General features: G+C 26.1%; 1 protein-coding gene across 3 annotated transcripts in view; it reads right to left on the bottom strand.

The window, feature by feature from the left end:
* LOC109603808 (LIM/homeobox protein Lhx9) overlaps positions 1-26717 on the bottom strand; it is a 50089-nt gene that overhangs the window by 5135 nt on the left and 18237 nt on the right. The window contains exons 1-5 of one of the 3 annotated variants that reach the window (XM_020020314.2): positions 15297-15497; positions 8459-8568; positions 8201-8396; positions 3156-3329; positions 2876-3096 (exon numbers count right to left, since the gene is read on the bottom strand). In XM_020020314.2, coding sequence (XP_019875873.1) covers positions 2876-3096; positions 3156-3329; positions 8201-8396; positions 8459-8513 — 646 coding nt within the window. In that variant the 5' untranslated portion in view covers positions 8514-8568; positions 15297-15497. Of the gene's footprint in view, positions 1-2875; positions 3097-3155; positions 3330-8200; positions 8397-8458; positions 8569-15296; positions 15498-26717 lie in introns of those variants that run through there. The other 2 variants (XM_020020313.2, XM_020020315.2) reach the window with 2 other exon arrangements.

Here is a 26717-nt window from a genome sequence, read left to right as displayed (position 1 = left end):
TTATTGTGCCACTCGAAATATAAATTAATTAGATTCTTTTTCATATCGAATCCATGTCCTCAAGGTTCAATTAAATACTGTTTTCTGGCAGGTGTGGTGAGGCTTATTTTATAGAAAAATGTTTTCAAAAAGTGGAGCCATTTAATGGATTTTGTGGTGAGTTGTACACGCCACTGGACAGAAATGGTGAATAAATCGGTGCGGCTACCAAAACAGCCGCGACTAAATCCCAAACCGAATCGATAGTTTTATTTTATTCCTGAAAACGAGTTGGACCGTGGAAACAACAAGGACCAGCCACAGACAACAGTAAGTATCGAATCGGTATCGGACGTGTTATTTATAGGTTTGCTTAACCGGTGGGTGGCCGAATACGGACCCGCTGACAGTTGAAAAGTATCCCAAGATCGGGGATTGGATAACTACAATTCGGTAGCCAATTGGACTAACGCTATGGCTGCTTAAATATGTACATTCTTTTAGACCTATCGTCATCTATCGGATCCGCTATTGCCGACACTCGACCGCTACAAATCATTCAACGAATGGGACAATCCTTTATTCCGATAACATTTCTATAAAAACTCATTTCCAGATAAAGGCCCCCGATAGGATGCGCTCTGAATAATTAAGACTGTTCGAATTTTATTGCTTCGCTATCGGCTTGTTACCAATAACTAATTAAAAAAAAACACAGAACAAATCAGTAAGGCATACGAACAAAGGAACTTTCTAAATATCTTTCATTGTTTCTAAATAAGCTAAAGTGGTCATGAATAATAAATGTTAGGAAGAAGATTAAGAAAAGTCCTCCAACTTTCTTCAAATTAACAGTAAATGTTACAAAATTAATTCTGAAATACTGAAGAGAAGAACGAGTAAAGTTTTTTTTTCCCTGAAAACTGGTTAATGCTAAAATTACATGTAACTTATCCTATTTAAAAGTAATTCATTAAGCTGATTGTAAGCTGCACAAAAATTGGAAGGAATAATTGTTTTGTGAAATAAATGCTGAAGAGAAGAATTAGAAATATTAATAATCTCATTACAATTAAAGGGAGAAAAAAGAGATGTAACTCGTCAAATAAATATTTTTAGAATATGAGCAAAATTTTTGTTTGGAAAAAGAAGAAAGAAAAATCCTTCAACTTTTTTCAAATTATCAATAAATGTGTCAAAATTAAAGTTAGATCGTGTTTTCCAAATTAATCTTAAATATTCAATATACTAAATATTGAAGAGAAGAATGAATAATATTTTCTGTCTCTAAAAATTGGATGATGCTAAAATTAGATGTAACTCATTCTTTTTCCAAATAATCTTCAATACTCATTAAGAAATATATTTGATAGAAGAATGAGAAAAGTATTTTATTAAATTAATTAGAAGTGTTACAAAAATTGAAAGGTAAAATTGTTTTGTGAAATAAATGCTGAAGAGAAGAATTAGAAATATTAATAATTTCGTTACAATTAAAGGGAGCAAAAATGAGACGTAACTCGTCAAATAAATATTTTTAGAATATCAGCAAAATTTTTGTTTGGAAGAAGATTAAGAAAAATCCTTCAACTTTTTTCAAATTATAAATAAATGTATCCAAAAATTAAAGTTAGATCGTGTTTTCCAAATTAATCTTAAATATTCAATATACTAAATATTGAAGAGAAGAACGAGTAAAGTTTTCTTTCTCTGAAAATTGAATGATGCTAAAATTAGATATAACTCATCCTATTTCCAAATAATCTTAAATTCTTATTAAAAAAATATATTTGATAGAAAAAGGAGAAAAATATTTCATTAAACTAATTAGAAGTGGTACAAAAATTTAAAGTTACATTTGCTTTCTGAAATAAATGCTGAAAAGGGGAATTAAAAATATCAATAATTCATTAAAATTAAATGAAGGGAAAATAAGATGTAGCTCGTCAAATAAATATTTTGAAAAATATTAACAAAATTCCTCTTTGCTTGGAAGAAGTTAAGAAAAATCCTCCAACTTTCTTCAAATTAATAATAAATTTTACAAAATTAAAGAGAGATCGTGTTTTTTTCCAAAATAATCTTTAATATCCAATACATTAAACATTGGAGAGAAGAACGAGTCAAGTTTACTTTTCCTGAAAACTGGGTGATTCTAAAATTAGATGTAAGTCATCCTATTTCTAAATGTCTTCAATACTCGTTAAAAATATATATTTGATAGAAAAATGAGAAAAGTATTTCATTAATCTAATTCGAAGAGGTACATAAATTGGAAATAGTTTTCTGAAATAAATGCTGAAGAGGGGAATTAAAAATATTATTAATTTCATTAAAATTTAATAATGAGGTGTAACACGTCAAATAAATATTTTTTAAAATATCAACAAAATTCCTTTTTGCATGAAAGAAGATTAAGAAAAATGTTCCTATTATATAAAATTAAAGATAGATCGTGTTTTTCTGAAATAACCTTTAATATTTAATACATTAAAGATTGGACGGAAGAACGAGTCAAGTTCCTAAAAAGTGGGTGATGCTAAAATTAGATGTAACTCATCTAAATAATCTTCAATACTCATTAAAATAAATAAATGTAATAAACGTTCAAGAGAGGAATTAAAAAATAATAATAAATTTCACCACAATTGGGTGTCTCAAAAATTAGATATAGCTCATAATTTTCCTGAGTAATATTTTATCAAACTACCAATATGTGGTACAATAATTAAATTTTTAAAAATAAACATTAAATATTGTTTAATAGTTAATAAAACTAAGATTTAAGAGAAGAATTTAAAAAACCAATTTCATCAGAACAAAAATTAGATGATTATATTTTATTTATTTAAATGCTCCTCCAATAAATTATGACAAAATTCAATTAGAAACTCACCCAAGGTTGCGGCAGCCATCCGCATCGAAACGGGCATTTCCCCGCAGGGCGAGTTTTCCTCGGGCTGAATCTTCCGCTTCCTGGGCCTGCCCTTGTGCTGTTGCGGCGGCGTGTTCGGATAGTAGCCGGGCGATTCGCCACCCCTGTACATCATATCCATCGGATCGTTCGAATCGCACATATCGAGTAGCTCGTAGTGCGGTCTGGAGCAAATGCAATATCTATTAAATTACATAGAGTTTGTTAATGCGGGGACGGGGGGCTGCAAGATGACAAATACCTGCAATAAATGGAGCCCTCCCTCATGCCGAAATGGTCGCCCTTGGACAACGGTATTCCGCAGGACGTGCAGGAGAAACAATGCAGGTGGTAGACGGACTCCCGTGCTCTCATTACTAATTCGTTTGCCGATATGCCTGCATGACACCTGCCACATCTGGTTACGGCGAACATTCTAGAACAAAAACCGGCAATTATTTTATGTCCTTTTTGGCGTTTAAGAAAACTGACGGCCAATTAAATCGTTCCCGGCATTAATAATAAATAAACATATCGAATTGTATTACACAAATAAACGTATATATATTTATTTATCAATTCAACTTACGGAGTACATGATAATAAAAGGCATTTTTTGTAAATAATTGCTGTTCAAAAGATACCATAACGCTAATTACAAATGGAAATATTACATTTAACAACAGCATATTTTGTTTGGCTATCGCAATGTTGTATTCCTTTTTAATTTATAATAAATTGGCAATATGGTCAGCATTCCTATATGGCTTCGAGTAATTTTCGCGAAGGCCTCCATTTCTAAATTTCTGATCTAAGATATAATTGGACATCCTGTACAGCGATTTCCACGTAAATGTAATGACCATGCCCAGAAAAGCACCTGTCTAGGCTTTAAATTTATCCTTCGTTTTTATCTATAAGGAATTTGTTTTAATTTTATTTTCTTACATGGCAAGACTATTGATAAATGGACATAAATCAATACAGAACATAAATGCTGTACCGGTTTTTCAAATGGAAAAATAAGAACTACTTCGCAACGTAAGTTTATGTATACGGTAGGCAGGGACTTGACATACCGTTGATCTAGAATGCCAACCGACTGAATACGAAGCACAATTTTTTTTTTTTTCATTCATTCTTTTGTTTATGAGAATTAATTGGTTTCATATTTTGTTCCAAAAAAAATTGTTATTTACAGGTACTGCGTTCTTAGAATCGCTGGAGACCATTTAAGACGTTATGGTCACCAATTATTTAACATATTTACGAGATCTATAAGTTAAGATTATTTTTGCCAATTGCATTCCCCCCTCTTTATTCAATAAAGGGCACCAACAACTGAGGCCGTCACGTTACGAAAGTAATTTTGGGGTGCTGACCCACCAAAACTGAACCATTTAATGACACCCGTACGATAATTTCCCCGCATGTTTTAATAATAATATCGGAGTGTAAAATCTACGGCCCACAACTGACACCGGCCGGACAGGTTCACTAAAGCTAAATGTCACTTAACGAGGGCGAAAATAATAATAAAAAAAATCCAACAATGCCCCGATAATAAAGACGAAATCGTGGACGCCATGTTTAACCGATTTATAGATATGGATTGTTATGGGACGGACAGGTCCGGCGGCAACAGTGATTGATTCCCCGATAGTGTTTGTCAGTATTAAAATAACTTATCGGTGCTTGTCATAACAACGGGAACACAATTAGTGATGAGCTAACATGACAACTAACGATATACTTTTTTCACCCGTGCAAATCCGATGACGGATTGTACCCTCAGCGATTTAATAAATTGTGGATATGTGTGCAGGACGTTCTTGGCCCGCACCAGAAACGTGGATGTCGACGAACAAAAGCTCATTTTTTCACGTTCCATTGAGGAAAATTGGACTTGAGGCGAAGTTCTATTGAATTAAAAAAGCTGACACTGTGTTAACGTTTTTAATAAAACAAAACAACCAAAAAAAGTAAAAGAATATTATTCTTTATACATTTTCTTTATGATTGTTAAGCCAGTTCAAAAAAGTTAATTTTCTTATATAATTTTAACAATTTCAAATGAATACTGAAAAAGGTTTTAAAATTTTTATTTACCATCTTTAGACAAAAACTCATTTTTAAATTTTTAAGTTGCCCTTTCTTGTTTATTAAAAGTCTATTGTTACAACTATTTAAATGTTCAAATAATAATTTATTAAGAAAAATAAATAAACTACAATTAAATTAACCACAAAATAGGTGTAAAGTAATTGAAAAAATGGCAACACATGTAGTATGTACAAATATTGATTGTGTTTTGTAATATTATCAAAATATTTTGAGGAGGTTTCCACAAATATCATTACCGTTATCAAAACAAGACCGTTAAGGCTGTTAAGTTTACAAATACACCACCTGTAATTTCCCAAGTTTAATTATATTTCACAAATTCTGTATGGTTTACATATGCATTTTATTTTTTGTACTAATTGCTAGTCAATTAGTAATTATAACACTTTTTTCTACCATTTTAATTACAATTATTATAAATGACCTACAATGTAGCCCATTTAAGAATAGTGAGTTTTTTATAAATTTATTTCTTATGTTCAAATAAACAATGAAAATAATATTATTAGTTAAGATACAACTTCTTAGAAGTTGTTTTTAATTTTTTTTTAAAGTATAGATGAATTGAACAAAGAAATTTAGAATTGATTATAAAGTAGTAGTTAGAACAAATTTTTAATTTAACTAATAGTTTTCTTTTACTAATAGTTTTATTTTATTATAAAAATGGTTATAATACGATAAAAAGACAATTTTTATGACATATACAGTTAATTAAAATAAAATGAAAAATAAAAAAATTACGATAGTATTTCTATCTTTTATTTGTATAAAATATGTATTAAAATTATTATTAAATTAATGAATATATTAAATAATATATACTATACTTTAAAATCAATATATAAAAAAATATATTAATTAAAAGATAGATATGTAAAAATACCAATTAATGAATTAAGGGAAAAAAATATATTTCAGTATCTAAAAATACATATAGTATCTTGTTATTTTTTCTATGATTTACTTGATAATAAATAAATAAATAAATAAATGATTAAAATAGGTTTCTTAGTTGGAATGAGAATTTTTATGGGATACACACAGTTCTTTATTAACCATCTATAGAGTTAATACTCATTAAAAACTAAAAATTATGAGGGTTTTTTATATATTTTATATAAAAGCAATTTATTTATTTATAAATATATTAAATAATAATATATAACTTAAATTAAATAGGAAAAATCTTTATTCAGTATTTAAAAATATATCTAGCATTTTGTCATTTTTTTATGATATTAAAAATATAAAAAAATAAATAAATAAAGTAGTTATTAAAATACATTTCTTAGTTTTATTAATTTTTTTTTTTAATGTTATAGTGGGATCGAATAAGAATTTATGAGACATCCAAAAGGTTCTTTATTAACCATTTTTTGAGTTATTACTTACTAAAATCAAATTAAAAATAAAAAATTAAATTATATTTTATATAAAAGAAATTTATTTATTTATTTGTGAATATTTTAAATAATTTACTAATTATTCAACTAATTAAATTGAAAAAATATTTAAATTTCTGTATCTAAGGATATGTATATATATATATATATATATGATTTACTTGATAATAAAAAGATAAAAAATAAATAAAAAAATAGGTTTCTTAGTTTTACTAAATGTTACTAAAGCATTTTATTTATTTATGAACACATTAAATAATAATATATAACTTGAAAATCAATATATAAAGAATATATTAATTAAAAAATTTGAAAAAATACTAATTAGTTGAATTAAATAGAAAAAGAAAATTCTATTTTAGCAACTAAGAATATATCTTGTATCTTGCCATTTTTTATATGATTTACTTGATAAAAAAAAGTTAAAAAAATAAATAAATAAAGTAGTAATTAATATAGGTTTCTTAGTTTTACAAATTATTATTTTTTTATGTTATAATAGGAACGATTAAGAATTTTTATGACATCTAAAATGTTGTTTATCAACCATGTTTTGAGTTATTTATTACTCACGAAAATCAAATTAAAAATAAAAAGTGACGAGGGTTTTTTTTAAGATTTAGATAAAAGCAATTTATTTATTTATGAATATATTAAATAATAACATATAACTTGAAACTCAATATATAAAGAATATATTAATTATAAAAAATATTTATATTTCAGTATTTAAGTTAATATATTAAATAATAATGTGTAATTTGAAAATATATTAATTATAAAATGTGAAAAAATACCAATTAGTAGAAAAATATTTATTATTAGAATTGAGATGCTTAATTTTATTAATCTGTTTTTTTTTTGGTTAAAAAATATTATAGTAAAGTAGTCTGAATTTTTTCAACATAATGTATAACATAAAAATCAATCTATAAAAAATAAATTAACAGTAAAATGTGGAAAATATACTAATTAATTGAATCAAGTAGCAAAACATTTATATTTTAGTACCTAAAAAAAAACCATTTCGATATAAGGTAAATATCTGCATATATTTATCGACATTTTTGTCTATACCACATTTGTGAGAATTCCAAATAAACTAGACCATCCCGTATTTTTTATTATTTCCACGTTATTTTCGAAACCTAATTGATAGCTACTGATTTATAAATATCACCGGCTCGGCCCCGACAGTAAAAAACATTCTTAGGAGTGTATAAAATGGAGAATCGAGTTGTGAGTCCAATTAGTTGAAATTGATATTCTTTGTTTGAAAAAATTCCAGCCAACTGGAATACTCATTCATCTCAAAAGTTGTGGTAGTAAATCCGAGCGACGAAGACAAGGCACACTTTTCTTTCATTCAGTCCCTTTTTCGAATTATGCAAATCCGAATCTTTTATAGGTTACGTAACGAAAATAACGAGGATACATTCCACCTATACATTCATTAAAATTCTTATAATTATTAGGCTTCCATGTTTCAGAAATCAAAAAATATAATGTGGTGCTTCGAAATTAATTGGTGGTATTAATTCACCAGCTTTGATGTTTTACATTCTTTTACTTTAATTAACCATGGAAATCGACAGGTGATTCAATTTATTCGCTGAAGAAATGAATAAATGGCAGCAATTTCTATTATTTTTTTTTTGTTTGGCATTAAATTCAGGCCTTGATGTCTCATGAAAACTTAATTAAGTGGAAGCAGACGGGATGCACGACATTTTTCTGACCTTTGTTGCTGTTTAGAAACACGAAATCTTTGACTTACCTGTAATAATCTTCTTTGCAGTAGATGTTCCCGTCCCTGGCGAAACAGGTGAGCTCCGTGTCCAATGGTAGCTTGCATTCGCAGCATTTTAAGCACGCCGCATGCCATTGTCTATCCACGGCCAACAAATAAAACCTATCGTGGATCCTGCCTCCGCATCCTGCACAAGATGTCACATCGTGCCCGGTGGAACCACCTACGTAACCGGAGAATTTCGTTCATAATTTAAGGAAACGTTACGACCGTTGCGGTACTTACTGTGCAAACTGCTGCACGGAGAGCCCCTTTCAACGCTTTCCCGGTCCTTCAGCATTCTGTCCTTCTTTCCCTGCCGACTTGATGCTTATATTAATGAAGGAGGATCAGCCCTGAAAAAGGTAAATAATAAACTCCAGTTACGTCGCCATAAAAATGCACCCCAACCAGTAACGCCGGCAGAGATTTAGATTCAAGTACCGGGAATTGCGCAAGTGGCGTACTCCTTGATATCAACCACGTACTGATCTTGGAGCACGGTACGCCGACGTTCTTGTACGCGGCACACACACGAGACGGTACCGTCTGCAAAAATCGTGGAGCCTCTCGAAAAAACGGTGTGAAATTTAATTGAGTTAATAAACATTAATAACAGTTTAGTTGGTCAAAGACGATTCCGCATTCGGCGCCCAGACTGCCGGCCTAGTGTATCGCGATGACGGTTTCGATGTTGTCTCTAGTCCGGCTGGCATCGGTTTCCACTTTATTTTGCCTGTTTATCGGAAATGTAACGTTTTCGCCTTATATTTTATATGTCCGATTAACGGTTAATGTATTTTTATTCGGCGATTATTGGTTCCGAAAATTTATGGTTATTTTTAAGTGACCTTCAGCACCACGTATTGTTCTTCTTTGTTCTATTTATATATAATAAATCGCAGAAGTCGAAAATTTACATGTATACCTATTTTCTCCACATTTTGAGTTACGCTAATAATTTAACTGTAAATCAAAAACATAAAACTAAATTGTATTGTGTATTATTAATTTGTTTTGAAATTGATTAATTTATTTGATTACCAAGACATAAAATATAATTAGATGATCATTGGTCTATAAATCATATTATAATAATACATTTATTTATATTTTAGATTTATTATTTATTTTTTAAATTGCAGTAATTATAAATAAAAAAATATGTATTAATTTAAGTAGATTTTATTTGAAATTAATTAATATATAATAAGTAACGTAAGTAATAAGGTCAAGTAATTTAAATGTTGATATTAGGGTATTTTTTGTGATTTAAACGAACAACTAATTAAGTAATAACAATTATTATTTAATTTAATAGATTTTTTTTAAATAAACAATTACTAATTTTTTAATGTTTTTACTTTAATTAAGATTATACAAAATAAAATATAAAAAAGATGGCTATATTAAAATAATTAAATTAAAACAAGACTTGAAAATTTTTTATTTCAAACTAATAGAGTAGTAAATAATAATACTGTATGTATTTTAATTAATATTATTAATAAAAAATATTGAATTATTAGAAATTAATCATATTTAAGGTAAAATAATTATTTTAAAAAAAGTAATAACAAATTTAAAAAAATAGTAAGAAATATTTTTATATATAATAATATTTATAATTTGGTTATAAGAATGTTTAATGAAATAATAAACTAGAAAATTAAGTTAATTGGCTTAATTTTAAACAAGACTATAAAATACAAAGGAAGTAATAAAAAATATTTTTGTACGAAGTTTAGTACAAATTATTAAAACAAAATATTTAATTATAAGAAATTAATTATTTTTAAGATAAAAAATATGAGTTTTTTATATAAACACAGTAATAAAAAATTAAGGAAGTAGAAAGAAATATTTTCGTATATAGTTTAGTAAATATTATTTAATTTAATATATTTTTATTATATTTATTTTTTTTTATATAATATATATATATATATATATATATATATATATAGATAAAAATTAGAAAATTAAATTATTTATTTATTCTTTAAAGTATGTATTATGCAGAAAATTTTTGTTTTAAAAAAGTAAAGTATTTTTTTGAATAGTTTTTACATATTATTAATATTATTAATATATAATTTTTACATTCCTAAGAAACTTACAGGTATAACAAAATTTTAAAAAAGGTAATAAAAAATGAATGAAGTAGTAAGAAATATTTTCGTATATATTTTAGTAAATTTTAGATAAATTAATACAAATTTTTTATATGAATATCACGCAACTATGAACCATTTCCAAGTCAAAAAATAAAAATAAAATTAAACAAATAAATTAAAAATGTTAAATTTTGTATATTAAATTTATAAATAAAAAATTTAAAGATAAAAACTAGAAAATTAAATTAAATATAAAAACTAGAAATTAAAATGAAACCAAAATTATTTTTATATTATTATTTTAATATATTTTTTATTGTTTTATTTAAATATCACGCAAGTCAAAAAAAAAAATTAAACAAACAAATTAAAAAGACTAAATTATAAACTATAAAAATTAAATTATAAATAAAACTAGAAACTAAATTCAAAACAAAATAATTTTTGTATGTTATTTATCACAAATTATTATTTTTATGTATATTTTTAATGTTTAAAGTACAGTATGTAGAAAATTTTTATTTTAAAGAAAGTAATAAACATATAAAGAAATAGAAAAAAATATTTTTTCGTATAGTTTTTACATAATATTGGTTTGAATATTATTAATATATAATTTTTACATTCCTAATAAACTTACAGAAATACAGAATTAACAAAATTGGATTTTTTATTTTAAACTATTGACTGACTTCAAACAATTTTGTTTTATTTACTATTCTATTAACATTTATCAATGGATTCCCTGAATATAAGATTTTAATTTTGTAGTCACACATATTAATTCAAATAACATACACAAATAGAATATTAAATAAAGAAATATTATGTTTTAATTATTCTTATTATTATTATTATTATTATTACAAAAGGTTTCTAACAAAATTGTCATTGAGGTTGAAACAATTATTGTAATTATTACCAAACCTTATTATAAGAAACATTAACCAAAAAATCTAATCAATATTCAATATATAATAATTTACAGAAAAATATAGAAAAAAGTTTATATTATAAAAGTATTTATTAACAAATAATATTATAATGAAATAAAATTTGATGATATTTGTTCAACACCTTAGAACTTCTTATTAACTATATAACTATTTTAACATATTAATATATGATTTTAGAATTAATTTTTATGATTATTTATCATCGCCGTCGGATTTGAATTAAAAAAATATTATACTTAAGACTAACTATTGAACGTATTGTAAATATAGCGATCTATGAATTTGTGATATTCACGAGTAAAATTTTGCGTCCATAATTCATTTAGTCTAAAATTAACAATCAACTATAATAATTTTCTTAGTGAGGCGCATTCGCCAAATTTATAATTAACATATTCATATTTTTAGTTACTTTTCGAAATAGAACAACTCGATATTATATTATATTTATATATATTAAATTAATTTGAGTGTAGATATTTAGAACCCAATAAAAGTAAATTAGTTTTAGTATTATAAGAATGAAATAATGAATCTCACATCGAACGTCAACAACGCTACTGATTGTGAGCGTGGACACACATCGAACATACATTATTAATCATGAGGTGATGGCTGAACCACTAAGTTCTTGGTCTTTTGCTAATTAGATCAATTAACAGCAAGCAAAATGAACCGATTTATTGGATAGAGCTTACCAACATGCAATTTGCAACAAGTTATTTGTTACACTTGAACACATCCACAGTGGCAGCGCGTAATGGACATACGCAATGAAAAACACAATTTCAATTAACAATGGACACCAACTGAATTTATTATTTAAATTCTACAATATTAATTAATACTTAATTATTTTTTGATATTAGAATGGTAATATGATTTATTTTTTATTATATAACTACTTAATTTCAAAAATATTTCAAATAAAATTTTTAGAGAATAAAACTATTTATTAGACAAGTCTTAAGTAATATATTAAAAGATATTAATAAAAATTATTATTAATACATAATATTCCCTCATGAATTTTAATCAATTTTTAGTGAATTAACTAAAAAGGAAGAGATTTTATTTGAAACAAGGTAATAATAAAATTAAGAACCAATAAATTATATTTTTACAAGTAGTATTTTAAACATTTTTAATATAAGCTTTAAAAAATATAGATTTATTGTACATTGTATAATATAATTTAATATAACAAATATTTATATTTACTGATTTTTAGACATTAATCAAAATTATTATTTGATATAATGTAATGTTTTTATATAATAATCCCTCATGAAAATTGATTTAACTTTAAGTTAATGTAAATTAGTTAGTTAAATTGAATTAAATACAGATTGTCAAAGGAAAGAGATTTTATTTAAAACAAACTAACAAAAATTAAAAAAGGAATATTAAAAACGCTTTTTCAAGTAGTTTTTTATGTTTTACATGATTCATATTATTTTTAGTTAATAAATAGATAAATAAATATTACATATATTTTTAAATAATAATAAAACATTACTTAAAATTAATTTAAAATATTTAGAAAGTTGCATTAAAAACAGATTTAGCAAAAAAATATTTTATTTTAAAACAAGCCAATAAAAAACTAAAGAAATAATAAATAAAAAATACTTTTATAAGCAATTCTTTAGATATTATTAGGATAAACTTTAAAAAATATAAATTCATTATGTTTTACATCATTCAAATCATTTTCAGTTAATAAATAAATAAAATAACAAATATTTATAAATTTTAAATATTAATAAAACATATTATGTAATATATTTTAATATTTTTATATAATATTCCTTCGAAAACAATTATTTAATTTTAATTTAAAAAATCTGGAAAGTTATATTAAATACAGATTTAACAAAAAAATATTTTATTTTAAAACAAGCCAATAAAAACTAAAGAAATAGTAAATAAAAAATACTTTCACATATAAATTTTTTATGTTGTACATAATTCATATTATTCAGTTAATAAATAAATAAATATAACAAATATTTATAGATTTTTTGTATTTTAATATTTTGTATAAACATTTAATTAATTTTTTATTTAATTAAATTTAATTTAAAAAATTCAAAAATTTGTATTAAATACAGATTTAACAAAAAAAATATTTTATTTTAAAACAAAAAATACTTTTAGAATTGTTTAGATATTATTAAGATAAACTTTAAAAAAAAGTTTCAGTTAATAAATAAATTCATGTAACAAATATATATTTAGATATTAATAAAATATATTATAATTATTTAATATTAATAAATTAATTTGTATAAATAACAAAACTTAAAATAATATTTTATGTGCAGATAATTATATATTTTGCAAATTTTTATTTTCAGTTGATTTGTGTCTAACAAATAAAGTAATTTATAGTTTGTGACAAAAATTAGGACAATATTCCAAACAAAATTAAATATTTTAGTAAATAAAAAAAATATCACAGTTATTAAAGGGGAATAAAACAATTTAAAGCTAGCAATAATTGTTTTATAAAAAAATAATACGAATATATTATATAAAATAGATAAACCACAATAATAAATAAAATTGCTATATTTTATTAATTCAAATTATTTATATAGTTAACATCTAAAATAGCAAATATATAAAGATAATATTTTAATCTGTAGAACAAAACATGTAAACTTTCATTTACAGGATTATTTATAACAGGTAAAGAAAATAGAAAATAGACACAAGACATTCTAAATAAAACACTCAGAACATGTGTTTATGTGATATATTAATTTTTAGGATTATAATTATATGAAATAATAATAATAATAATGATAAACTATTTTTAACTTAAAACTAATAAAAGTAAATTATTAACATGAATATTAATTTTAATTACTGAAAAATTTGGTAAACAATTAATATATATTCTGCGCATAAATTATTTATTTATTGCTAATTTAAATTACAAAAAATATATCAAAAATTAGGGTATTTATTATAATGATAAAATTTCCGGCGGTACCTAATAAATTTTGTCAGTGATAGTGTCAGTAGATGGCAGCACCCATTATTAAAACCAATGAGGGTTGTAATCATATCTTACCACCTTATATATAATTTTATAATTTATGATATATTATTCAGATTAACTGAATATATATTTATATCATGTGTTATCAAATGATTATCTTCATAATAAATAATAGTAATAATTATAATTATTTTACTTTTATAAAAAACAAGTACCTTTCCAAATTATTAATGAGTGTGTTTGTTGATTTAGTACCACATAAATCTTATACTAAGAAATGCGTAGGAGTGACAACGTCCATAACTAATTGTGTATTCTATTAATTTCAACTAACTAAATGCTAATTTAATATTATTAATTGAATTATGCTCAGTGCTAGTCTATTAATTTTCATTTACAGGAACTACAAAACGAAAATGACTAATTTGCTTTGGTTATTAATTATCATTGCCACTTCATTTTATTAAGCAGTCGGATTAAATGTTTTTCATTAATTACATTGATTTTTATCACGGCGACGCTTTTTCATACGTTACCGATTTGATTTCTCTTTGGTTTAGAAATTGCTCTGAAAATTTCACTTTTAAAATTCTGAATGCAAAATGTGTCGGAAGTAGATGTGAAAAATAACATTATGTGGACATATTACAAATACCTGTTGGAATGCCTTGCGTGTTTTATAGTAATTTATCTCTAAACGGTTCATACTAAACACTATGTTGTGATAACACACCCTTGGACTTATTAATGAAAAATAAGGAAAACTGAGTTCTATAGGTGGCCTATAATTATTTTGTCTAAATTGCGTGAATAATTATGTGTTTATAACTAATTCTGACTTCCAGGAATTATTGATTATTATTTTGTTTCCTTGATTCTTGGAGTACCGTACATGTTTCATTGAGTCTAGTGGGCTGAACACGTTTATTTATCCAGGTACTATGTCTTAGACTTGTCCTCAGTTAATAAAAAAATGTATAGTCCAAAAAATCTGAACGTACCTATTGTGTCAGACGATGAAGAAGCACAAACACTGTCACAAAACCAACATCACAACGAAACCGCAGCGTCTTAATTGATCGGAACCGGAGTGTCCGCGGTGTCCGTCAGCCGTACGTTAATGTCAAATCGCTTATCTAATCACACGGCCTGCAATAATTGCGAACTAACAAAACATCGCTTCTTTCTATTACTAAACGCAGTAGTTCCCACTTAAGCCGTCACGGCCTACCTATATCTCTTCGGTTTACCGTCGGCAGAGTGACGCATCTAAATGCTGTCTGCGTCTCTCTTGGTGATGCTGCGAACGCTCCACCAATGGGTTGAACCACACGCACGGTCACGCCCACCCGTTGCTACGAGTGTCGAACTCTCCAATCACGCAGATCGTCGCCACCAGTAGTGTCACCCCCGCCACTTTTCTAATATTCTACTAATACCGCGACGCCCTCGGTCCGTGTCCCGATCGACTTTCGTACTAGTTTGGCGTTTATGCACACATAGCGGGCCGTGGAGCCGTGGATGTTACGGCCCCGACGTCGTTTCTTTTTTTTTTTTAATGCTTTTTGCTCGTTAAATAAGAAGAAACAAAATATGATTTTCTGCTTAATTGTAAAAAAGAAATTATCTGTATTTTTAGATTCGAGTTCACTTTAATGATGGTTGACAATACTTGTTAAGATTCTGGTCTTATTTAATTAAAATGAATTAATTCTAAGGAAAGTGGCATTGGAGCCAGTTTTTCATTTTGCTTTCTTGCTAGTTACCTGTTTTGTTTTCATTTAGTTTTCATTTTTGTACTTATGCTGTTTGTACATTTTACTATGCACAAGTTTTAAAAATGTTTTTTTATTTCTATATTATGTGTTTAAAATATGAGAAAAATGTATTTTAATTGGACTAATCTAACCCTAAAGACAGTCAAATTCTAAAAATGTACAAAATTTAGTACTTTTACTTGTAGCAACAATTTTTGAATTATTTTCAAATGTATGGATATGTTAGCTAAAATAGCTAATAATAGGTTAACTAATGACTAATTTAGTGTAAAAAATGGTCAATTTTACTCCTCAAAGGACATAAATTTCAGCTAATCTATACTTAACTAATAATTAAATTTTAGAAATTTCTTCTTTTCAATTTCTAAAGGTTTAAAAGTCCTTTAGGGATTTTCCTCATATATTATGTGTTTAAAATAAGTGATTAAATTGTTTTAAATGAATTAATTTAACCTTAACTAATCTAATTTAATTATTAATAATGGTCAAACTTGTTCAAAAAATATTTAAAATTTTGATAATTTTACTTTTAACAACCATTTAACAAAAATAACAGCTATAATTATTTAAAAATATTATTTTGTTAGATTAACCTGTCGTTAACTAATTTTTAATAATTTTTTTATGGTTAAATTTTAAAAATTTACCCTTGTTCACATAAAAAACTATTTATTTACTTACTCAGAATTTTTACTCTTCATATTATAGTTTTTCTCCAACTCCAATTTCAGTGTACATAATTTCAAATATAACCAAATGGAAATATTTAAATTAAATTTTAATTCTCTATTCTAATGATGGCGTTCAATTTTTTAACAATTTAACATGATATTGAAATTTTGGTCAAATTGTTAATCTTACCTGTGATAATTTCTCCTAATTTAACCTTAATTAATACTTAAATATTAGTTACTTAATTATCATGTTGAAATGTTTGATAACTTCTTAATAAACGATATTTTTTTCTAAAACTATAATTTCAATATGTACAATTTCAAATTCAAAGAAAGCGAAGGACCTGTTATATATTCCAGATTTAAGAGAACAGATAGAACTACAATTAATTAAAAACACATATGAACCCAACCTATGCTAACCTTTTCTGCTGACTTTGCTTAACCTAACTTAAATTATATATACAAATTTTAAAAAAATCTTAATAGTGTATTTACTTAATTATTATAACGTAGAATAACAAAACAAAAAATTGATGAAACTTTTTATGTGCCTATATGTTATATATCCCAGATTTAAAAGAATGGATTTATCTACAATTAATTAAAAACAGATTTTAACCCAACTTAGGCTAACCTAATCCAACCTTTTTTGTTTTAACAATATATTTAGTTAAATAAAACGTTGAAAAGTTTGATAAACTTATTCTTTTTTTTTAAGGAAATGAAAGGAAAGATCCTGCTGTCTTTGCCTAACCTAACCTAACCTAAATAAAATATACAAATTTTAAAAAAATCTTAATAGTGTATTTATTTAATTATTATAAGGTAAAATAACAATACAAAAAAAATTGTTGAAAGTTTTTATGTGTTATATATTCCATGATAAAGTTATTCTTTTTAATTGAATTGAAACATCTAAAACAAATTTAAAAAATTTACTAATTCGATTTTTCTGGCTTAATTAGTGTGATTATTATAAAAAATATATTCTTTGTACTTAATAGTTAACATAATATTAAAATTTGATCAAGAATATCAGCAACTTCAAACTGAATTGTTTCCATTAGATTTTATATTAAGTAATGGAAATTCAAAAAAATGGAAAAGTCCACAATTATTTGTAAAAATAATTAAACATTTTATTGTTTTATGTATTCAAATGCAATGAAATGAAATAAATTTAAAAATTTTACTAATTTATTTTTTCTGACTTAATTGATGTGATAGAATTCCAAGAAATATGTTTATTGTTTATACTTACTATGTAACATAATATTAAACATTTGTTCGATTCTATCAGTTTCCATATGTTTATGTACTACGTCAAATCAAAAGAAATGGAAAAAAATTCAATTATTTCAAAAAAATAATAACAAACCTTACAATACAATAATTGTAATTATATTGTTTGTTTAAATGAAAATATCTGAAAAATACATAGTTAAAAATTCTTTTAATTCATTTTCCTAACTTAAATTGTAGTTAACTATAGAAAATTTAACTATTAACATTCAAATTAACATTTAAAAAAACTAATTTTTTATTAAAATATTTGAAATAAAATAAGAAGCAATAAAGATTACTCTTTAATGAATGATAACCTTTCATCAACGCATAATTTTAATTTCATCAGTTGTTAAAATAAATAGTTAGTCATATTTAAAATATTTCTTTTAGAAATTTGCAAATTTTGAACATAAATAACTCAATAATTTTATTTCAAATATCCATTTTAAGCGTATAAAACAATTAATTTAAGTAGGGCTATTTCTGGGACTAAATTTTAAGATTTTTGACAAATAATGGTTCATAATTTTGTATACGTCAGTTATATCTTTAACTCCCTAAATACTGAAACATATTTTGATATATTTTTCTAATAATATATGACAAAATATATGCATAAATAACATAATTAACTTACCCTTCTCGTTTAGATTTTATACATTAAACACTAAAAATTTGAATTTTGGTTAAGATAAAAGAGCAATATTTTTTTGTTTAGATCGTAATAGAATTAAATTACCGTGATAAATTAATTCTAGCATTGTCTCTGCTCTACAGAGCTTATTATTTTATCTAAAAAAATATAACGTGGTGAAATTTAAAATAATTATATGTCGTATTCCTATTTTTTTCCATAAAAATGGGATTAAATGAGGTGAAATTATATTTATGTCATTATATTATTTTTGTGAAAAAACTGTAAAAATAGATGTAATTAAATAAAAAAAAATAATAATATAAATTAAAAATAACATTTTAATTAAATTAAAATTATAATCGAATAGAAATATTTTTGCAGCATTATATGAACCAGTTTTTTCTTTCTTATATAGTGCATATCTGTCATTAAGTGTTCCTTCGTACTGATATTTCAGAAAGAAAATGTGATTCAAACAAAACAAACCGAAAAGCTTATTAATTAATCTGACAGAAACTGTATGGATTAAAATAGATCTAAATATCAAAAACCGTCTCAACTTTCTACAAGATCATGAAAGAGTAGTTGCAAGCTGCAGCGCATTTTATCTAGGCACATTCTCCACTTACAAGCGGATTTAATCACAGAGCTTTGGAGATGGTGATTTATTGTTTTTGCGATATTATAAAATCAGGTTAAATGTAACACAATGTTATCGATATTTCAAATCTTCCGCTTCCGTTTCTTCGCTTTATCTACAAATTTAATGGTTCTCATCTGGTTCGTTTGTATTTACGTTATATTCGAGGAAGTTTTCCTTTCCTCATAAATATTCAGTTTGATTTTAAATAAGGATTTCGATTCAATGCTTTAATTAATTGTTATGATTTATATGTTATTTAAAGGAGTAGGAAGATGGGTTTGTTTTGTAATTAATTTTTATTACCGCCGAAAAAGTTCAGTAGCGTTTCATCAACATAGGAAGATACATGGTTGTAATTAAATTGTTCATAATTAATATTTTTAGTATTATGAATGATGGCTATTAAACTCCTACTGTGCTTTGCATAATGTGCCCACATACTGACATAAAAATGAACAAAGGTTCAAGAAGGATTTTCATAAATTAGGCAAAAAGGAATAAGATTTTATTTTTGAATTTTAATATATAAATGGTAATTAATTTTTTTGCATTGTTATTGTGTAATCAAATAAAAATAATAATAATAATAATAATTAATTTTATTTATGTCTAACAGAATTAACTTCGTAGTATTTATTAGAATTCCTACACATTTGGAAAACTGGATTTTTAGCAGAACATTGGTTCTATGTTTTGGTGTGGTGAGAGAAACGCTGCTTCTTGAATTAAGTCTTGGCACGTTAAATCCAATGTTGGCTAGTATATAAGGATCAATTTTGCCATGTAATATATTGACCTAACTTAACCAAAGTGTCGACATCACTTTGTAGAGTAAGGGCTTGTACAATACTGTTGACTTGATAATATAGCTTCAGACCATCAGCATAGGCTAGACTACAGCATAAACAAGTAATTGATGAATAAAAGGAATAATAGGGGTCCCAAGTTAGACCCCTGCGGTACGCCAGAGGATACAGTGTAAGTGTGAGATCTAATTTTAATAGTAATTTTGGTAGTTTTGGTTTCAAAAATGTAAAATTGTTCTAGTCTAGTTCCGGGATTTTATTCTTAAGGTCTAGTTTTCGGGTACCTCTTGAAACGCCGACAGATACATAGTTTGTTGGTCTAGTAATCGAGGTTACCAGCCACATCAACAACCTTTTTCTTTTGTCTGAATTTATTAACAAAAGAAGGACGAGCATGTCGGTGACGCGAACCCATAACATTTTCCCCTACCAAAAAGAGCCCAACGCGGCTAAAGAAGTTTTCACTTCAATAAAATAAATAACATAAAACTGAGCTGATTAGGAAAAATTATTACTAAAATTGGACTTATCATCTTTTTTGAATTTTGGCACTTTTCCATATAGATGGGAAAACTACTAAATTCATGAGCAAATTGATCCACGAAATCTTGAGGACTAGTATAAGTAACGCTATCATCCCTTATTACTGGAGGTATTCTAGTAATACTTTGTTTTTGGTGATCAGTGACAATTGCAGTCTCAGAACGAAGATAATGAAGGAATAGGAAAAAGGAATAAGAACTAATTTTTGAAGTGAAAACTTCTTTAGCTGCGTTGGACACTTTTTGGTAGGGGAAAATGTTATGGGTTCGCGTCACCGACATGCTCGTCCTTCTTTTGTTAATAAATTCAGACAAAAGAAAAAGTTGTTGGTTTGGCTGGTAACCTCGATTACTAGACCAACAACCTAAACCAAAGTTTAGAAGGTAAATTTCTCAAATAATCGTTCAAGATCAGCCCTGAAATCAAGTGACCGGTTGTACATATTTTGGTTCCAATTACCATCGAAGGAGGGTATTTATTAAGCAAAAGTAAAATATACTTGTGTCTTATACCGTCAACAAAATTTTGTAAACTGAAGATTAGGCTTTCCTAACAAATAATAATAGATTTAATGTATTTTTAGAAGTGAAAACTTCTTTAGCTGCGTTGGGCACTTTTTGATAGGGAAATATTATGCGTTCGCGTCATTGACATGCTCATGACTGGCGCACGCGCAGTGTGTTGTGCGCCTTAGACACTTTTTGGATGGGTGAAATCTCGTGCGTTCGCGTCACCAACATGGTTATAGCAGTATATCTGTAGCTATAGAGTTGACGTATAGTGCTGTGTATATCTTATAAGTGAAATTGAAGGGATTTAGTGAAAAATTTATTTAAATATGTCCAACGATCGAAAACTCAGTACTACAAAACATAAAACGACAATCGATGCCGCTTTTATGCGAGACTTAGTTAAATTTGAATCAAACATTTTTATTTATTACTTTAGTTACCATAAGCCTATTGAATCTTTTTAGAACAAAATGAAATAATTGAAAGTACAAAAAGTCTAAGTATTGTTGAAATCAATGATGGCAATGATGCAAACAATTAAAATAATGTTAAAAATCCAGTACATTGAAATTTAAGTAAATACAAATACTATCCATAAATAATATGATTGTATTAATTGTTGTTTCAATTGAATTGTATTTATATTTTGGCATGATCTTAATATATTTAAATAATAAAAAAAGTGCATAAAATTGTTACTCGGAGTGTCAATAGATGTGAAAACCAGATTGATGTTGATAAATTTAATTCAAACATTATGAAATTTCAAATTTTAATACTAAAAGTTGTAAGTTTTCACTTCTATCGGCAGTCTCTATAACTGCGAACTTTATTTTTTTTTTAATTTTAATATATAAATCATAATAAATTTATTTGCATTGTTATTTTGTAATAAAATAAGTAATTAATGCTAATTTAGTTAGCAAATTAAATGTTCCATACCATCGGCATTAAATTGTTGTTTGTTTTTATAAATCAACAGTGATGAATAATGATCACACCTGTGGTATTTTTACCTCAGTTGGTAACCACGTTATTGCGTCAAAATTTTAGAATTTAATTTATTTTTAACAACTCCGACCAAACGAGGTTTCATCAAACAAATATAGGTAAAGAGTGAAGAAATCGGACATTGATTAAAACACAACGCACGACCATTATAATAATTTCACTCTAAATTAGGAAGCGAAATATTCGTATTATGTGGTCGCGATGCAGTTAAAACTAAACATTCAAGTAAACTTAATTAAAAAATCCAGCCCGTTAGCCAGAATGTAACGAATTTCACACAGTTAAACAAGCATTTGATGAACCGGCGACGTTGATGGATGTTGTGTAAGTGGCACAGACGCAGCAGCCACAACTGAATACCGAGAAAAACGGCGACATGTGAAAATCTTAGAACGCGGACCATTTGTAACAACATCGACCGGCTACAACTTGATACAACATAATTTTAAAAGAAAACAATGATTTTTTTTTGGGTACGCGGTGCCTTCCTCCGGCCGATCGCATATGATGCGCCGTTTCGTTCTGTCGGGGAGACATGCGGAACAGCTTTTTTTGTGGTCGTAGACAAACAGGATCGATTTCACAAAAAGGCCGAACGGCGAATTCGTGTCACCGAATGACTCTCTTCAGGAAACGTGTAAAATAATAGGACGCCGTCTTGTTGTGAAGCATCGACGTGTTTTTTTTTTTTCAGGTACGACAAATTCTAGTTTTAGATCGACGTTACTGTTGTATTACTGTTGGCTTTCAGTTTCCACGGCGCAGTTTCAGCGGTTAAGTAATTTTGGAATAAATTATACTTTAATTACTTGTAGATTTTTTCGACGTATAAAATAAGTTTATGGCTTCCATAAATCTCGCCATTAAAGATTCTTCATAAGTCATTAATCAACAAGGTAGACGACTAGGAACACTTAAATATTCTTGAATTATTATTCTGAGCAAATATTACACAGTTTTAATTATAAATACTCGTATGTAAATTGTGTATATCCTTTCTTTATTTGTTTATATTTTGATATTTATTATGACTTGCTGAAAAATTAAGTCGTCCCTACAGACTTGAGTCTGTAGTCACAGTACTATCGCATGCATTGACGTCAGGCGGTTATACGGTCACATTCTGTATTACTGTGCACTGTCTACTCCACACACACCGTAAGATGTGTCGATTCAATGTGAATTGTTATTGCGAATACAAAGAAGTTAACAAATATGAATCTAAACGAAAAAACGCGTATGCGAATAATTTTCCTTAAAGAACACGGAAAAAAATTAATTTTATATGTAACGAAGGAAGAGAACCTCTACATATGATTTAATTTTTAGTTTTTTCGTTATAATGTAACATTTGTTATCAAGTCCTTTAATTTTAAAAATTCTTATTGCAATTTAATGTTCCATATAATAAAATAAATATAATTTTGTGACTGGGAAACACTATGGCCATTCTGCAAACTGACTTTCTGAGGTCTAAAATGATTTAGATTTAAGAATCCAATCGAAACGCGACGTGAATTTTGTGAATTATACGTCATATATTAATTTCAAATTATGTATCAACAACAATGTTGGAGATTCGCAGCCGGTTTCTTATATTCACTTTTAACAATGAAAAAGTCAAAAAGAAACACTATATATACATAAATAATTTTTAAAAAATCCATTGTTGATAAAAATATGTCAAAATATCATTTATTTTTTTGTCATATTATTAAATATTTGTATAATATTACGTACAGAATTTTATAAACAATTTAAAGAAAAAAAGTACACAATATGTGTAACTGAGAGAATTTGGAAACGATAGAATGAATAAGTATTATTATATATGTTTACTCAATAAATATCTTATATCTTAATCTTATTTTTTTTATTTTCATTTACAATATTGATATTCAAATTATTTGTTTAATTATAAAAAAATTAAATAATAGTAATTACAAAATAATATAATATGAAAACCTAATGTACACATTTTAATACCTTACACTCGATGCTTTTTAAACTGTATGCAACAACATTTAAAGAATATCATTTATAGAAACAGATTACAAATGATGAATGAGTTATAAGAGACAATAACAAATAATTTTCAAAGAAACAATAATTGAAAAACAAGAGTAAGGATCTTTTTTGAACAAACCAAAGTGGTATTTTTGAATCCATAAATCCAAATTCTGTTTTCGTCACTTACAACGAAATCTATGTTATATTGTTAATAACTATTGTTATTTTATTGTTTTAATTTTAATCCACATAAAGAAATTAATAGCAAAATTGTTCATAAAATGAAGTTTTAAAAACGTAAGTGAGTGTTGTGAATCATGACTGTTAACTATTTATTTAACAGCATAGGAGTAAATACAATTAACAATTTGCCATTATTATTAAATAACTGATAACATTTAAGTAATTGTCGTGTATCGTGAAATTTACTCAGGCACGAACAATTTCTAATCACTCGATCATTTTCATTATATTTGTTCATAACATATATTATTATAACATTCAAAATGTTTTAATATCCAATATTTTACGTTTCGTAAATACTTGATGTTGTTACTAAAATAATTAATTTTTGTTTCTTGTATGTAATATTTTAAATATTTTTAAAATATATCACATTAGTTCAAATACTAATTTAAATCATTTTTAAATAATTCAAAATAATATTAATTAAGATTATTTTCATATTTGTTATTTAAATAATCGCTTTAAATAATGTATTTATTATGACAATTTCAACAAAACACAAATAATATTATCTGAATGAGTAAAGCCTACAAAATTAGTTAATAATTTGCCGTATTTCAATCCTTGCAGTCCTGTTTATAGTATAAAATGTTATTCTGTAATTTCGTTACACTTCAGGCAGTGTCAAAACTTATACTGATTCAGTTTTTGAATCTAAACGATGCACGGTAACAGAATGTGACTGTCGAGGTCAAGCGTTTCCGAAAGTGGCAGACCACTTATGCATCCGATAGTACATGTACAAGTTGTATTTTGTCATTTAAAATTAAGAATTAAGCATCTTAATGCACTTACAATTAACTTATTAAACACCAGACTTTTTACAAGTCCACGTTATTAATTTGATTCACAAATACTTTCTTGCACGTCTGAAATTCGTCGAAGTCGGTATAATTTTTAATTTAAGCATATGTATGCAAATCGTTATTTTTTTTCTAAACCTGTGCTGATTAAAATTCATATGTTTATCTGATTTATAACATCAAGCTGGTTAAATGAAAAATTGTGGTAAATCATAGATTCAACGCACGCATATGTGAGACATCAGTGGGCGGTATTCGACAGGCAATATTTCAAAAGAAAATTGAAATATGACAGGTTAAATGTTTAAATATTATTTATGAACTAAAAAGAGTGTCACAATAATAATGATTCTCGGGCTTAATCTGAAGTAATTTAAAGATTTACATCAGGTAATGTGAATGATATGCCGGTGAAAAAACCAGTTGAGCCAACTGCTGTTGTTGCTAAAGGATTTGGAGGAAGTAAAAAATGTTAAGGAGAATAATTCTTAAAATAATCGTTCTACGATATGTATAAGTTGATAGGACAAAAAATTAAAAGCAATTAAAAATACTACTGTTACATGTGGATAGTTAGGCGTTCCTGAAATTTATTGTTGTTTGTAGTAACATTATATTTGACATAGACTCGGATTATACTTCATGTTGGATAGATGAATAGTAGGGATCATGTTTAATAAACAATCGTGTATTGTTTGATTAACTACAATACCAAAAACATTACACTGATGTGACTGGGAATTGTTAGATAGTGGATAGACGAGTACCATCAGCGTATACAATCATGTATGGGTTGTCATCCCCATCCTTAGAGGTGCCCCTTGGCCTAAATTGGTATATATGTTATTAATTATCGTTTGTTTCCTATTTGTAATTATTTAATAATAAATTATTTTATATATTTTAGAGTCTGTTTTCTGAATTACTTCCCTATGAAGTCATAAGTGAAGATGAAAGCACTTAAATTTATTTTTATGTATACCCTAGAAATTGTTTTGTGTATCATGGAACTGAGGTTAAAAAATGAAAAAATGACTCAGTTTGTTCGTTAAATTCGTATCCTTCCAATGAGTTACTTTTTTTGAACAACTAAATCAAGAAATAAGGTGCCAAAAATATCAGAAAATATCAAGTAATGATTCGTTCACACTAATCACATCTTTCAGTTATCATGTACTTTTTCAGTGATTATGAGATCTATTTACTTAAGTTAAGTTACTAATTGATACTGTTCAAATATGTTTTGATTATTTAAGTTGTTTCCTAGACATTTGACACATTTTGTTTCCTCTTAAGACATATTCCCAGATGGTTTCGACACATTCTATTTTATGGTTTCGTTGATCAGAAGAATTAAATTGATTGAAAGAATATTAATTTTAATTTTGAAATAAAGTATTGAAAGTATTATGAGACAATTTTACTAAAGTTTGGTATACATCCATTTTGAAGGATTATAAATTCAATGA

This window comes from Aethina tumida, chromosome 2, assembly GCF_024364675.1.
Source record: "Aethina tumida isolate Nest 87 chromosome 2, icAetTumi1.1, whole genome shotgun sequence".
Lineage (NCBI taxonomy): Eukaryota > Metazoa > Arthropoda > Insecta > Coleoptera > Nitidulidae > Aethina > Aethina tumida.
Note: the sequence above shows the minus strand (reverse complement) of the source record. Positions and strands in the feature narration are given on the sequence as shown.